Source organism: Anabrus simplex, chromosome 3 (assembly GCF_040414725.1).
Source record: "Anabrus simplex isolate iqAnaSimp1 chromosome 3, ASM4041472v1, whole genome shotgun sequence".
NCBI lineage: Eukaryota > Metazoa > Arthropoda > Insecta > Orthoptera > Tettigoniidae > Anabrus > Anabrus simplex.
Window position 1 is genome coordinate 222,747,579 of NC_090267.1, and position 17,573 is coordinate 222,765,151.

A 17,573-nucleotide genomic window follows, 5' to 3' on the forward strand; every position below is an offset into this window, starting at 1 on the left:
AGACACCACTGGGATCCGAACCCACAACCTCCCGATTTCGCGTCGGTTGCTCTACCAATTGAGCTATGGTGGCCTAGGCCATCTTTGTTCTGTTGGAAAGGATCTAAGCTACAGATCTGGTACTACTACCATCACACTGTAGAGTGCGTTTAAGTTGCCTGTTGAGGGCCAAGACAATGAATATTGAATTTTCACGACCGCATTGTAATTGAAACCTACTTTCAACCTATTAGGTCGTGTTACATACATTTAGTATGTGTTGAAGAGATGTTAAGTACAGAACAAAAATGGCCAACCAGACACCAGTGGGATCCGAACCCACAACCTCCCGATTTCGCGTTGGTTGCTCTACCAATTGAGCTATGGTGGGTTCGGATCCACTGGTGTCTGGTTGGCCATTTTTGTTCTGTACTTAACATCTCTTCAACATGTACTAAATGAACGTAACACGACCTAATAGGTTGAAGTCGGTTTCGACAACAAGCAGTGCTTTCTAATGGGAACAATGATTTTGTCAAAAATCTTCCAAGTCCATTTCCATTTCTGATGTTGCAATCATAAGAATAAGAGATTACATTGAATCTGTTGATCTGTTTCTGTACTTCAAATTCACTAGTTTCATTGCAGACAAGGCAGCTTCAACAATGTAAATACTACCAAATATGAAAGTAAGTTTTAAAGCCCAGTTTCTAAGAAGTGTCTAACATTCTTTTGAAACCAGTTTCCAAAAATTATCACTAGTTGCATCTGCTCTTTGAAGAGAAGTATCACACTGGAGCTCACATAGTTCCTCGGGCTGGCACCCTATTTTGCATTTCATGGCATTGTTGAAGAGTTTCATCTGTGATCTGCCACACTGATGATGATGATGGGAATAAGGCTCAAACCACCCTGGTGGACTCCAACTTTGACTAGGAAATGTTACGATTTCCTGCACTGATGTAATTGCATCCTTGCCTTGGATCAGCATAATACCATATTTATGCGAATAATCCTTGCATAATTTAAAAAAAGTGGGGTAAGAAATTGGGGCGCAGGTTTTATTTATTTATTTATTTTTTTTGCTAGGGGCTTTACGTCGCACCGACACGCAGGTTTTATTTGCATCAAGGTTGGCAACATGCTTCTGGCCAACCTAGTTTTCGATGTTGGCGTTAGTTTGCCATTAGCGAGGAGATAACAAATGCCTGGCAACTGAAAGGAAGTATACGTACGAACTATTACCAATATATACGAATTGGAATGGGGTTGCTATGACAGAAAATATGTGTTGTTGTGCGTGTGCCCAGTGTTGCCAATTCAGATGTATTTCCGCTAGACCTGGAGACTTTTAATATTAAGCTAACAGGTGGAAATCAATGACAGTGGCTAGTGGGTTTTCTGGTGGGTTCTAATTTATGAATAGCCAGAATCTAGCAATAAATATCATCATCATCATCATCATCATCATCAGAATTTCCTTCCAGCAAGCCAGGTAGGAACTTTGTGAATGGTATGCCTCCACTGAATTCTGTCCTGGTTTTCCCCTTTCCACTGCATCCCATGTTACTCCTCTCCTCTTGAGATCTTCATTAACCTGGTCAGTCCATCTCTTTCTAGGGTGTCCAATAGGTCTTCTTCCAGGCACCTCCATCTCCAGATACCGGTGTGGAGTTCGAGGTGGGTGCATTCGCTTCGCATGACCTAATCACTTCAATCTCGCAGCACCTATCCTTTCCTCCATGCTCAAGTTCACCTGCAGGTCTCTCTCCTCACATATTCATTCTCGACTCAGTCTCTCCTGGTGTTTGTAGAGCTAAACTAAGGAACTTCATTTCACATGCTTGAATCTGACTCACATCTCTCTTATTTAAGACACAGGTCTCCACACTATACATTATGATTGGCAGCAGATAGGTTTTATACATTGTCTGTTTAGCTCTTAGAAGGATTCCCTTGTCCCAGATTAGGTTTCGTACTTGGTGGAAGAAGCTGGATCCTTCTGCTACTCTGTTTATTACTTCCAGTTTGGCACTTCTATCACATGATATGACACTACCCAGATAATTGAAACTTTTCACACTTACAACCTTTTCTCCCTCCAGTATTATCTTACAAGATGTGGGCGTCCTGCTCATCCGCATTGCCATGGACTTGCTCTTACTCACAGACAATTTGAATTCTTTAAATTTTGTATTCCAGTAATCCAGTCTCCTCTGAACTTCCATTTCAGTCTCTCCCCAAATGGCAATGTCATCAGCAGAAACAAAAGCTTTGGGATCTTCATTTTCTACTTCCTTGAATTCTTTCATAATTGTGTCCGTAAGTGTAATGAAGAGTAATGGGGAAAGCAAACTGCTTTGCTGAACACCTCTCATTGTCTTAAACTATTCTGATCTTCCACCTTCCACTTGTATACTGCTCTCACAACATTCATACAGTGTCTGAACCGTTTTCATTAATGAATCAGGAACATTATGTTTCTTCAAGAACTCCCATATTTTATCCCTTGGTACACTGTCATATGCCTTTTCGTAATCCAGAAACACTACTATCAATTCCTTTCCTTTCTCCCAATGTTTCTCCACTAATTGACGAAGGGAAAAAATGAGTCCTACTGTTACTCTATTACTTCTGAATCCATGCTGTTGTTCCTCAAATTGCGGTTCTAGGATTTTCCTCAATCTCTTTTCTACTGCTATGAAATACGATTTTATTTATCAGTATAGAACTGATAACCCTAAATATGTATTACTAAGCGAGACTTTATATTTCAATGCTAGTGAAAATAAAAAGTCTGCATAATGATGCATCATGGCGTTATTTTAATTTTTACTTAAAATAGGAAATAACAAAATTGGAGTATTCCCAGTGTAATCGCCTGTCTTGCTTTTTTCAGCTCTATTTCAGATGACAGGGGAGCCGCTGTGTCTCAGTCAGAACCATATTATATGTTCCCAGTCTCAGTGACCTGTCGACAGGTGAATGCAGCCGTCTGGTATGCCACCAGCCGGCCCTTACCCTCCAGGCTGCACCGTCTAGAATGTCAAAGCCTCTGAAATGGTAGAATGCACCTATTTTGCATATTGTGTTGAATGTATTTAATAAGTTTGTGGAAACGTATTGTTGTTACCACAAAGACGGACACACAAAATGCTGTCAATTGTGTACACTATTTTATTTACAAATTATATATACATATATAGAGCCTCCGTGGCTCTTCTTGGTTTTTCTCCGGGTACTCCGATTTTCCCTGTCATATTTCATTCCAGCAACACTCTCCAATATCATTGCATTTCATCTGTCATTCATTAATCATTGCCCCAGAGGAGTGCAACAGGCTTTGGCAGCCAGCACAATTCCTATCCTCGCCGCTAGTTGGGGGCTTCATTCATTCCATTCCTAACCCGGTCGAATGACTGGAAACAGGCTATGGATTTTCATTACACACACACGCACACACACTAATAAACTGCCATCTTGAAACAAAACGCTACTACGAAGAAAAAGAAGACTGTAGACTGCAATACTTGCATACTCAATAAATGGCTTGTGCTCATAACTCTCAAAAAAACAACTCTCTTCAACCCTCAAGGCTGCCTCTTTACATACATTGCCTCGCCAGGCTTCTAGAAGAATATGACACAACATGTTTTCAGGATTACTTGATTCAGGAACTGGAAAAAATCCAAAGAAAAGCAGCTCGATTTGTTCTGGGCGATTTCCGACAAAAGAGTAGCGTTACAAAAATGTTGCAAAGTTTGGGCTGGGAAGACTTGGGAGAAAGGAGACAAACTGCTCGACTAAGTGGTATGTAGCTACCTTCACCTTTAGATCAAAATAGATGTTGCCTTGTTTATTTGCCTGGTTGGCCTTAGAATTGCAAGTAATCAACTTCATTTTCCGTATCAAAATGAAGTTTATTACTTGCAATTCTAAGGCCAACCAGGCAAATAAGTGGTATGTTCCGAGCTGTCAGTGAAGAGATGGTGTGGGAGGACATCAGTAGACGAATAAGTTTGGATGGTGTCTTTAAAAGTAGGAAAGATCACAATATGAAGATAAAGTTGGAATTCAAGAGGACAAATTGGGGCAAATATTTGTTTATAGGAAGGGGAGTTAGGGATTGGAATAACTTACCAAGGGAGATGTTCAATAAATTTCCAATTTCTTTGCAATCATTTAAGAAAAGGCTAGGAAAACAACAGATAAGGAATCACTACTTTAGATCTGCATTTAGGGCAGTCGCCCAGGTGCCCTAAATGCAGATCAGTAGTGATTGATTGTAATTTCGAGAGTCACCAATAGCCTATTTACAATGAAAGGATTTTTCTACACAATTCCAGTGGCAAGATGCATTCTTCTGGAATATTACAGTGTGTTGCAAAACAATGCAGTGGATTTATACATCATATATACACATAATAATAATAATAATTTATATACCATCAATTATGTGTTCTTATATTAAATAAACACATATTAATATAGATACAGCAAAAATGTTTCATAACATAACCTCACACATAATACGATCATGATTTATACCAAATAAAGTCCACACATAACTACATAATAATAATAATAATAATAATAATAATAATAATAATAATAATAATAATAATAATAATAATAATAATAATAATAATAATCGAGCTCGATATTTCCAATATTTATCCATGGGTTAGAGAATTGTTTCTAAGTTATACTAGTCCATTACACTTGCATCAGTACAGCCCCTATAACTGGAAACAATTTCAACAGCCTAGCACACTCATCGACTTCCCCTTGGTCGTAGATTACACGCAACCTCACCGTCAGACCCCGCCGTCATTAGGCAAACAGAGGCCAAGGTAGCAGAATTCCTAGCAAACGCACCTAAGCCCGAGGTTAAGAAGACTAATATCCACAAAATTAAGTGGATAATAGATCACCTTAACCCGAATAATTAACTCCGAAAGCCCTTGCACTACTCACTAAATTATACAATGCAATGTTCCAATTGCAGTATTACCCAGAACAGTGGAAAAAGGCGAGAATCCTTGTATTTGGCAAACCAGGCAAGGACAAATCTAACCCTAATAATTACAGGGAATATTTCGCAATAGATTTTCCCACACCTCGAGGCATTTTGTTGTTAAGTTGTCAGAGGAAGATATTTAAATGAACCGCTGCAGTGTTAGCCAATGACAAAATTAGTATAGGACTCGCAGATGCGCCAACATAACCGAAGTCAAAATGAACTCCAGTTATCTCCAGTAATAATAATAATTAAAATATTTCAACCACCGAATTCAACAGATGGGATTTTTGTGATATGATCCCCATGTTGATTAATTGTAATCTTGATGAATTACAATATAGAATTCTAGGAAAAGACGCACGCGGCACTCCTATTGGTCAGTGATATCTCACCAGCATAGATGCCGACTTAGCATGTGAAAAATGGAGGACAGAAATCAAGTAATATCTCCGTGATCGCCGAACGATATGAGATCAGAACACGACACGTGAATGTGTATCGCCAGTTTATTAAGTGGGATAAATTAAGTGATCCAAAACCACCTGCAAGTGCCGATTTAAGATAACCAACCCCCCTCCCTCTGGTATGACCGCGGATGACCCCGGCGGGAAACCGTATCGTCCATAAATAACCAGCAGTTGGACCTCACAACTGATCAACACAAGTTTGTATGATGTGTTATTACTCGGATACTGTCCGACTCATTGGCTGAATGGTCAGCGTACTGGCCTTCATTTCAGATGGTCCCGGGTTCGATTCCCGGCCGGTTCAGGGATTTTAACCTTCATTTTTAATTCCAATGGCTCGGGGACTGGGTGTTTGTGCTGTCCCCAACATCCCTGCAACTCACACACCACACATAACACTATCCTCCACCACAACAACAACACACAATTGCATACGCATGGCATATGCCGCCCACCCTCATCCGAGGGTCTGCCTTAAAAGGCTGCATCTGGCTAAAAATTAACTCGAATACTGTGGACTGACAAATTTGAGATCACAGAATGTCCAGTACCCGAAACACTCGTAAAACTAGTGCAGTGGGATTCCTGCCGACTAATAACAGCACGTTGCCCTGTATTTGGAATGCCCGCTTTCGCAATAGGAAGCCTGCTACTTGAGTACCATAATTGACACCTTTATTTCAAAATGCATCCGGAGCTGCGTAATGGATTATCGAAGTTGTAAGTGCGTCAAATAGTCAACATTTCTTTTTCTCCACTTTGGACTCAAATTAAGCAAGGGCGTTAATTATGCGAGAAAATACGGTTGTTTCCTTTATCAGACGGTAAAGGAAATTTAAAGGTATCTCTGAACACTTGGGAGATAACATTTGTTATATTTTTGGCCATAACAAGAAAAGAAAATACCCGAAACTGTCACCGACACAACACCCTTAAAAACATTCAACTCATTAAAATTATGCACTTAAATACGCCAAACTACCACATACAAAACAATTCAATATGTCCTATACATTAACATACGACTTTGACAGAGGGGAAAAGCATAGAAATGCAAGAAAAAACACGTGGCCTACAACTCCGATGAAACTACACACAGAAATGATTTTAACAGTACGCGAACAACACAATAACAAACTCATTCTTTCGTCCCCATAAACTGAGGCGCTAGCACGCGCTAGCCTCTCTTGCTTGCAGGATGATTGACCGCCCCGAATCACCAGCAGTATAAAGCGCGCACGCTGCTGTGGTGAGTGGAAAACACGATACACGAAGGCGACAGACGAAACACTCACAAAATAAAGCATCAAATAAATACGCTTGGAAATGAGGTTTCATAAATTACACAAGCACATAAGAATTTATCCCATATCCTAGGGGAAGAGTATTGGCCGTACTAGAGGTTATATTGGTCAAAAATAGGAAGAAGTAAAAATAAATCAGAAATTCGGAAGACGAGTTAAAACCGGAAAATGTCCGGGTAAATCAGAAGGGTTGGCAGGTATGTAGCAGTCCTGTTTTACATATTGGTGTTCTAGGGTAAGGGCCCATCAAGTCCAGGGCTATGACCTCCCAAGGGCGGTGTGGCCATCTTTCTCGCTGACTGCAATCTGCCTTCCTGTTCCTCACCTTCGTGCAGAAGCAAATGTGGTACCCTTTCACATAATCAAGAATGTCTTTCCACATTTTGATCCAGAAGAAACTTTGTTGGATAGACTGATATGTCTCTTTACCTCCTGGATATCCGGCTTCAGTGCTTCAGTGGAACTTCTTGAGGATGTCCGTCATGTGCTGTCTAGGGATCACCATTTCTGCAGGCATGTCGGAGAGGTGAGATCTGTACATCAAGAGTCCTCCATCAACCCAGAAGTTCTTGTAGCACATCTTGAATTCCCTCGAGATGAGTCGACTATTGGTGTTCTGTCTCCTAATCCACTGCATCATAATCCTAAAGGGTTTGTCTTGTTCTTGCCATTGCTGGATTACACCCAGATAAGTTTCCTTCTTGACGATCATAAGAACAGGTTCATTGGGTTCGCCCTGGTGTTTTTGTGGGAACTCCCTCTCGACAATGGTGCTCCTGGTTTCAAGTTCCATCGCCAGGTGCCTAGATAAACTGTCTGCTCCTATGTTCATCGATCCTGAGATGTGACACACATTAAAATCAAATTCTGCGATCAACAGAGACCATCGGATCAATTTAGATTTTGAGCCAGGAACCAAGTTAATCCATTTGAGAGCTGCGTTATCGGTGTACAGCTGAACTTTCTTCTCTCAAAGTAGCCTCTCAATTTGCCCATGGCCCATACCACGGCTAAGGCTTCCTTCTCGGCAGTGCTGTAGCGTTGTTCGGTGGGAGATAGTTTTCTGCTGGCATACTCGATGTCCCTTCCGCCATCACTCCTCTCCTGAATAACACTGTTCTTAGGCCAGAGTCGCTGATGTCGGTCTGCAGGCACATCTTCCATTGAGGGTTGGGATGGGCTACAAGGGGAGTGTTGCATATAGCCTTAATGTCTTGGAATGCAGCCTCTTCCTTGCTGGTCCATCAGAATGGGAGGTTGTTATGGAGTACATCAGTGAGTGGTATTGCCTTCTCTTCCAAGTGTGGCACGAAGCTGCTATACCATCCACACAAGTCAAGGAACTGACGTACTTGTCGCTTGGCCAGAGGGCGTTCAGCTTCCTCGATAGCTCAATCCATCTCCGGTGACCTTTCTAAACCTTAGGATGGCCAAGATATTCTACGCGGGACTGGGCGAAGTGGCACTTCTCCAGTTGGCAGGTCAGTCCATGAATTTTCAGTTGTTCCAGGACTTCCTTGAGGTGTACAAGGTGTTCTTGAAAATTCTTGCTGTGAATTAAAATGTCATTGAGATACACTTGGCAGAAATCTCCAACATATCCTGACAATACTTTATCCATCAGTCGCATGAAGGTTGCAGGAGCATTCTTCAGTCCAAAAGGCACTACTGTAAACTGTGGTCAGTGGCCTAGAACTTTCCTCGAACTCCAATTGCCAGTATCCAGAATTGAGATCCAGCGTCCTGAAAATCCTAGACCCATTTACTCATTTCAGCGAGTCTTTCAGATCAGGCATGGGGTAGGCTTCACTAATGGTCTACTCATTCAACTTGCAGAAGTCCACACACAGTCGATACTCCCCATTCTTGTATTTCGGTAGGACGGTAGGCAAAGCGCAACAGGATGTAGAGGGTTCGATGTGGCCTTGCCCTTCCATCTCTTGAATCTTCTGAATGACAAAATGAGAAACAAACAGACCACCTGATCGGAGATTATCAGGCTGGATTCCGAAAAGGGAGATCCTGCGCAGAACAAATCCTAAACCTAAAAACCATACTACAGATTCGCAAAACCAAACAAACAGTAATCACCTTTGTTGACTTCAAAAAAGCGTATGATTCCATAGATCGGCAGACCCTGTTCAACATACTAGAGGAATTTCAAGTCGACAGGAAAACGAGGGAATTGATTAAACAAACTCTGACCAACACAACATCAAAAGTTAAGTTCTTGGGAGAAATTTCTGAACCGTTCGAAATCAGAACTGGCGTCCGACAGGGAGATGGACTATCCCCACTACTATTCAATTTAGTTTTGGAAAAAGTGATTCGTGAATGGAGAAAAGAAACTAAAGGTACAAACATTGGCAGACTTCTTAAAGACAAAATTCACCTTGACTGCTTAGCTTTCGCAGATGACCTTGCGATCCTTTCGAACAACAGACAAGAAGCAATCCAATCCATAGAAAAATTGAATGAAATAGCCGCAAAAACCGGACTTCAAATTTCATTTGAAAAGACGCAGTTTATGGAAGGAACTAAATCAAGATTCGACAATCAACCATTAATCACCAATTGTGGAATAATTTCCCAAGTAGACAAATTCAAGTATCTAGGTGAAATTATTCAGCCAGCAGGGTTAAATCAGCAAGCTAACAAAGAAAGAACTGCTAAACTGCAAAGGGCTTACAAAATCACATGGAACAGATACAACAAAAGATGTATATCAAAAAATGCAAAATTACGACACTACAATACAGTCATCAAACCAGAGGCACTTTATGCATCTGAAACACTGATCATTGGCGGCAGGTCACAAATGAAAAGCATTGAGAAACAAGAGAGGAAAATTCTCAGAAAAATCCTAGGACCAAAGTTCGAAAATGGAATTTGGATGAAAAAGAAACCACACGAAATTTTTCAATTCACAGAAAAAATCACAGACACCATCAGAAAGAGACGACTAAAATTCTATGGACACCTACACAGAATGGATAACAACAGGCTGACAAAGAAAATTCTAAATCTAGCTCTAACCCTGAAAATCCGCAACAATTGGTTAGCAGAAATTCATGAAGATCTACAAGAAATGGGTATTGAAGACGAAACCATTCAAGATAGAATGAAATTTAGAAGCTTAGTAAACAAACATAAATTTGCAGAGAAACCAACAAGAAAAAATACAGGCTGGACAGAAACACGCAGAAAGGAACACAGTGAAAAAATGAAGAGATATTGGGAAGAAAAGAAGAAGAAACATTGTGCAAAATAAGTTCAAACGCGCTCCACAGCTGGGCACAATGAATCAAAATAATAATAATAATAATAATAATAATAATAATAATAATAATAATAATAATAATAAACATCAACATCGAGCTCGATATTTCCATTATTTACCCATGGGTTAGAGAATTGTTTCCAAGTTATACTAATCCATTACACTTGTGTCAGTATCCCGACCATATAACTGATGATATTGCAGAAGTAACATCTGAGTTCGCTAATGTCTCTGTTTCAAATGTTTACACTGCATGAAAAGAATTATCCACCACCGGTTGGATTACTATCTGAATAAAAGGAAACTGCGTATGGGTTTTAGATGTGGAGTGTGATGAATTCGTAAGTAACTTAGAAGAGGATCCTAGTGATGCAAGAGACAATGAATCTTCCGATCTACAGGGAATCAAGCCTCTTGCAAGTTCAGATTAATAAACTACTTGACACATAAGTAGGCTACTTGTTAATTTTCATAGCAAATATATTTTATAGGAGTGATAATGTATTTTTATCATCTCAAATATGTTCAGGCAAAGCAGCTATATCCATAAATTTACATTTTTATATTTGCATGGTAAAGACCATGTGGACCTCGTGGAGTGATTTGTAATGTTTGTTTACGCCTACATTAGTCTTTTGATGAAAGGCATTTCAGGTTTATTTTTTTCAAAATGATCCTTCCTAAAATTAGGGTGCGGGGATTATTTGCGTAAATACAATATAAAGTTTTAGAATGCCATGGTATCACAATATTATCCATCTCAAATCACTTAGCACTTCTTTGAATATCTTTTCAAGATCAATGAATATTATATATGTAGGTCCATTCTGGCATATCTGTGTTTCTTAATCAGAATCTTTATGGCTGAAAATTACATCTAGCCTACAGCTGACTTCCCCTGGAACGAAGTAGCACTGGCTGGAATGTTATCTCTGCCACAATGAACTTCATAAAAATTATAAAAAAAACTGACAATCACTCATTCCTAAATCTGGTATTAAATTCATAAGTTAAACCTACTGCATTTCCAAACATTATCACATGATGCAAGGCAAGCTAATGTTTGTTAGACATATATAAAATTTGCTTTCCTGCAATGCAGCAGAATGAAAGCACAGGGGAAAATAAAGAAATGAATAGAAATCTTAAATGTTTCCAACAATTCTAGTTATACTTACAGTGAGTTACAGGGGACTGGCCACTGGCCATAAGACCATCACAGAGCTGAATCACTTTAGGCACTCCTATGATACATTTGGAGTGATTCTTTTCATAAGATAAGTGCACTAGAAAATAGAAAATTCTGGGAATCAGCTCTTCAGCATGTCTGAAAAGAAGAAAGCCATCACAAAGAGTTATAACAAAAACCTAAATATCTCAATACCTGAAGAAACAGTATCAGTGAACAGTACAAAGAACTACAGTTTCAATTTTGATAGCTTAGATCACACACATTTAAATTCAACACTATTCGCAGAATAAATTCCTGCTAAACTAAGAAATCTAATAAGAAAAATGTTTCTCCATCAGGATGTTGGCTGGAAGGATACAAAATTTGGTGGTATACAATAATTTCTAATTATTAGATTGCAAGCAAAAATCCTGGATTCAATTTCAATAGAATTGCAAACTGGTAATACTATGCAAATACGGGCACAGAAAAAAACCAACTAAATCCATCTGCATACAAAGAGGCATCATGCAAGCTTCTCCTCCCATTACCAACGTTAGACAACCTGTCATAGCTGAAGAGAAACTCACATTGAAGTATGTGGTACAACCTATGCCTGATTTGCCATCACTCACTATAATGGGGTTCGCTGATGATACTATTATCAACAGAAATAATCAAGAAGCAGCATGCATAACATCTGGTTTTCTCAATGATACTGATAAAGTAATACAAAACCCCTTGAAAGGAATTTTACAACTTCCTTCTGACATTCAAGATTGTATGTTACGGTATATTCTGATAGAAAACATAAAGATCTAGGTTTATTCAAAGAATGGTGGGAAGTAGCACTCCAACACATTAATGCTTGCAATGTTCTAATCAGAGCTGCCATTGCGTATCTTCATGCTAGTTGGGAGGCATTAGATGAAATTTCAACTTGTCGAAATAGTCTCCATGATACAAGGAAAATATGTCAAGAGGTTCGAGACCATGAACTGACTGCCTGGTACTTCCTACCTTACAAAGATATAGGAAACGAACTTACAAGAAAAAAACACCTGCCAATAATCAGATGAAATACCATTAAGGCCTCTCCTGTAGTGAATGGCGGGATGCAATTAAAATGACTGCTAATGTTACAGCAGTAAGAACTGTATCAGGAAGAGGTCTGGATGGTAAAATTTGTTGGCTTCAGAAAGAAACACTCAAGATAAGTAGAATACATTATAGGTAGGCTATTCATCGATGTGAAGCTGATGGTGCCATCTGAGCTGAGCTGCGCCAGGACGTCGCGGATGTTGCAGATATAGCAAGCGTGTAAGTTACCATGCATTTTATGTTGCTGTTTGCTAACACCAAGAGTTTTATGACATTTGTTTCAGTTATTTGGTCATATCTGTGTTCAGTGCTGTTGTGACGTCACTGATCTTATGCTGTTATACTCATGAGTCATGATTGGTTTTGTTTTACGTAATAAGAACCGGTACAGGTAGTCATAATACCTGTGCCGTTTCGACCTGTAAAAATACTGGCAAGAACAACTCGCAAGTTATATTTCATACATTTCCTAAAAACAAGAGTATTAAAAGGGAGTCGGTTGTGAAATGTAAATGCAAGGACAACATAGTGTACCCTTAAGTTCCGTTCATTTTCTAAAAAATTTCCTGATGATTACGAAAATGATTTAAGGAACTTTTAGTGTTTCTACTGAAAAATAAATTGAAATGGAGTATCATTCTTCGTCAAGAGTTGCCTAACTAGCATGGAAACGTCTATCTACAGAATAGGTTAAAGGGGTTGAATGATGATGATGATGATGATGATGATGATGATGATTTACTTTACATTTTAGAGCCTACACTGGACCACTCTAGTCAATTATACAGACGATTATTTTTGTATTTGTTTGCGATTCTATCAGCCCAAAATTTCTTCTTTCTGAGAGATACTGCCGTTCCTTCTTCAAGTGAAAACACCCTAGACTTTTTATTAATCTTGGCCTATAGCCTGATGTGCATGTCTTTAAGTATCTTAATTTTGTCTGTTTTGTTTTTAAGATGATTATGAAAGTGTTTTAAGGAACTTTTAGTGTTGCTATGGAAAAATAAATAGAAACAGAATGTCATTCCTTCTCAACAGTTGCCTAACTAGCATGGAAAAATCTATCTACAGAATAGGTTAAAGAGGTCAATGATGATGATTATGTGATAATTTATTTACATTTTATGAAGTATTTTAATATCATCCTTAATTTCTGTAATTCAGTTAATCTTGGTCTTGCTATTCCATAATTTTTCAATTATTCTTCAGCTAGTCTGGTGTCAGGTGTTTTGACAAGATGTCCAAAGAATGATTTCTTATTCTTATTATTATTATTATTAGGGGCTGCCTGGCCGAGGCGGTAAAGGCGTGCTCGGTTCGCCCGGAATGACATGGGTTCGAATCCCCGTCAGTAAGTGGTAAAATTTAAGAAATGAGATTTCCACTTCCGGAGATGCATATGGCCCCGAGGTTCACTCAGCCTACACCAAAAATGAGTACCAAGTTAATTCCTGGGGGCTAAGGCAGCCGGGCGTATAGCTAACCACTCTACCCCATCAAGTGCTGAGGTTACGGATAGTGGAAGCCTTTACCTTCCACCCCTCCAAGGGCCTTCATGGCCTGTACGGAGAAGACTTTGCTTTGCTATTATTATTATTAGTATTAGTATTATTATTATTATTATTATTATTATTATTATTATTATTATTTATTTTTTTTAATTTTTTTTACCCAACATAGGATTACTTAATCAGATTTACAGAGGATTTTCTTCTTTTTGTCAGTCCAATACTGTTTCATACTTTATGAACGTAATTTTGTTTCTGCTTCTGGAATCGCTCTTCCTATTCTCAGTTTGTTGATTTTCAACTGTAGTCTAATGTGTTTGTCTTTCAACATGTTGTGTGTATTTGTTTTGTATTTTAAATCTTCTATTGTAATATGCAACTCTCTCACGTCTTTAAGTTCTGTGATCTATCTAATATTATTCTTACTCATATTCTTCCATAATTTTTTTTTTTTTTTTTTTTTTTTTTTTTTTTTTTTTTTTTTTTTGTCTCCTACTGATTCTATTTTCTGGTGACCATATTAGATGCCCTAAGAATGATATTCATTTTGTTTTCATTGTACTAGTCACAGGTTCTATTTCTTTATAAACTGTTTCATTGGAAGCTAGTCTCCAAACTCCGTATACACGATAATTTTTATTTAAACAGATTCTCACTATTCTCCTTTCTAACTTGAGTACTCTATCTATTGCAACTGTGTTTGTTGTTTTGAATAATGTTTGATTGTTTAGTACATGACATAGTGATACTGTCTGACTCGTTGGCTGAATGATCAGAGTACTGGCCTTCGATTCAGAGGGTTCCGGGTTCGATTCCTGGCCAGGTCGGGGATTTTAACCTTCATTGGTTAATTCCAGTGGCTCGGGGGCTGGGTGTTTGTGCTGTCCCCAATATCTCTGCAATTCACACACCACATATAACACTATCCTCCACCACATTAACACTCAGTTACCTACACATGGCAGATGCCGCCCACCCTCATCAGAGGGTCTGCCTTACAAGGGCTGCAATTGGCTAGAAATAGCCACACGAAATTACTATTATTAGTGATACTGACTGAAATATTCCTAATGTCTTATTTGCATGTGTGAGGAAACTATGCAGTGCATAACTTTCCATCTCAAGGAGATAGAAGGCGGCCTAAAGGGGGAATTTCATGTCATTTAAGCCTAGTGCTGTGCCCGTTCGAAGTAGTACATAAAACAGACAATATCTCATTGGTTCAAATGACAGTTTGCTGGATAATCAGTGTATATTTTCAGCCAGAGTCATACGAGATTATTCAAGAAATTAATACGGCTCTTACACAAATGGATGACAACAAACATCTGATTCTAGGGGCAGATTTCAACTGCAGAATTTGTCGTGGTGACAAGAAAATGGTATTTTGAATGATGTTGTGTATAACTTAATTTTATTTCAGAAGAACTTAAGAAAAGACAAAGTATGTAAATGAAGGACAAGCGTTATCATTTTCATTTTGCTTTTGAACTATTTGATTTTGTAAAATATGCTCATTTGTTTTGCCTTAAAAAATTCACTGAGTGAGATATTTAAAAATATCATTTTGAATGTGGACAAAGAAGAAGAACTTTTGGAAATTTGTCAAATTTGGGAATGTGAACCCCATAAATCATTCATGTAACTTGACTGTTGCACCAAAAAGGAACTTTCTGGAAGTTGTAAAGATCTTTTCTCATCAAAAATTTCAAAGCCCTGATTGGCTAAAATAACAGAGTTTCTTATTGGTGAATATAAGAGCCTCGAGTGTAATTCTGTGCACTAATTGGTTATCTCTTGATTGCCCCACTTCCGGCTTCTGGCGACTTGGCAAAGGCCAAGCTTGTTTCCGTCGTCTTTGATTTGTGACCAGCGAAGGGAGCAGAGGTCTTCTCCATCTGTCCTGTGATGGAACTTCTGGCCCTCCGAGGTGAGCACTGTTTGGTTCATGTTTTGGATTTTAACTTTTAAATGTAAATTCTTCAATTTCTTTTGTGTGCTAGAGTTTGTCCCAGGTATCTTCCATTTTACGATTTTTAACTTCAAATGACTTAGCCCTCACAGCTAGTCATACCCCCTTTGTTCTTGGAGGTAATCCCCTGTTCTTGATTTGAACATTCTAATCTAATATAAATGTCACTTTGTTCTCGCGTCTTTTAAGTAGTTTATAATGTGTTTTCTTTTCTTGGGGATGTCCTCAGTAACTCTGTAGCAATTTAACATATGCTAGTTTGAAACTATGCACCTTTTACTGAAGAGTTTTATGTAAGGCTGCAACTCAACTGGCCACTGCGTTAAATTTTATTATTTTGTTGTTTTCTGTCGTTTGTAAATGCTTCAAACAGGACCCTTCCTTATTTTCAGGTTGTTATATTAGATTTTTTAAAATGTAAATACCCTGCTATCGTCTATAATTCAATAATTGTAAATACTGTTTTAGAAGAACCTAGGTAGAAATGTTTTTTGTAACGTGTCTGCGTTAGAACATACATTGTAATATGCTATTTTTAATTTGTTTGTACCTTAATAATCAGTAAATTTGAGTGTTCAGAAAGGAATCACCATTAATCTTGTTTTCCTCGCAACGAACTACCTTTCACAGACCTCATATGGTTCCCAGCCCGCTTCCCATCTCCTTTCTTTTAGTTGTCATGGTGGTTAACCTGGTATTTATATCTCGATGTTGTTTATGCAGTCTTTATAGTGTGTGTTTTATTTAACTTTATCAAATCACAAGAAGTTTAAATTTTCTTTATTATGTTCATTATTCGCTTAATATAGTAAGTGAGATTGAATCAAGGTGTAGTAAAGCTAATGCAGTGAGTTCACAGTTGCGATCAGCAGTATTCTGTAAGAAGGAAGTCAGCTCCCAGACGAAACTATCTTTACATCGGTCTGTTTTCAGACCAACTATACTTTATGGGAGCGAAAGCTGGGTGGACTCAGGATATCTTATTCATAAGTTAGAAGTAACAGACATGAAAGTAGCAAGAATGATTGCTGGTACAAACAGGTGGGAACAATGGCAGGATGGTATTCGGAATGAGGAGATAAAGGCTAATTTAGGAATGAACTCGATGGATGAAGCTGTACGCATAAACTGGCTTTGATTGTGGGGTCATGTGAGGCGAATGGAGGAGGATAGGTTACCTAGAAGAATAATGGACTCTGCTATGGAGGGTAAGAGAAGTAGAGAGAGACCAAGACGACGATGGTTAGACTCGGTTTCTAACAATTTAAAGATAAGAGGTATAGAACTAAATGAGGCCACAACACTAGTTGCAAATCGAGGATTGTTGTGACATTTAGTAAATTCACAGAGGCTTGCAGACTGAACACTGAAAGGCATAACAGTCTATAATGATAATGTATGTATGTTTATTATTATTACTACTATTATTTTGATGCTGTGTGATCCGTATTGGTTACATAATGGTAGCAGACTCGGGTTTCGATCCATGGACCTCTGGGTTATCGGCCCAGCACATAACAGAGCCTTTGGTTGCTGATGAAAGGGAGATTAAGGGCGACTGTCTTAGCTAACCTAAAATTAAAAAAGAATCTCAAATTGCAGTTTCTTGCTGTCAACATGTCTCATATTATCCCTAATCCTTTTCATTTGAGAAAGGAAGAATTCACAAACTCCAAATTCGTAAATTAAATTTGGCAAGAAATGTTAGAGATGACACGAGCCTGTTGAAACAGTCCCTTAATTTACCGGTAACTATTCTTGCGTT

General features: G+C 38.6%; 1 protein-coding gene across 1 annotated transcript in view; it reads right to left on the minus strand.

The window, feature by feature from the left end:
- htt (huntingtin) overlaps positions 1–17,573 on the minus strand; it is a 900,697-nt gene that overhangs the window by 356,143 nt on the left and 526,981 nt on the right. The window contains exon 24 of the mRNA XM_067142878.2: positions 11,232–11,380. Coding sequence (XP_066998979.2) covers positions 11,232–11,380 — 149 coding nt within the window. The remainder of the gene's footprint in view (positions 1–11,231; positions 11,381–17,573) is intronic.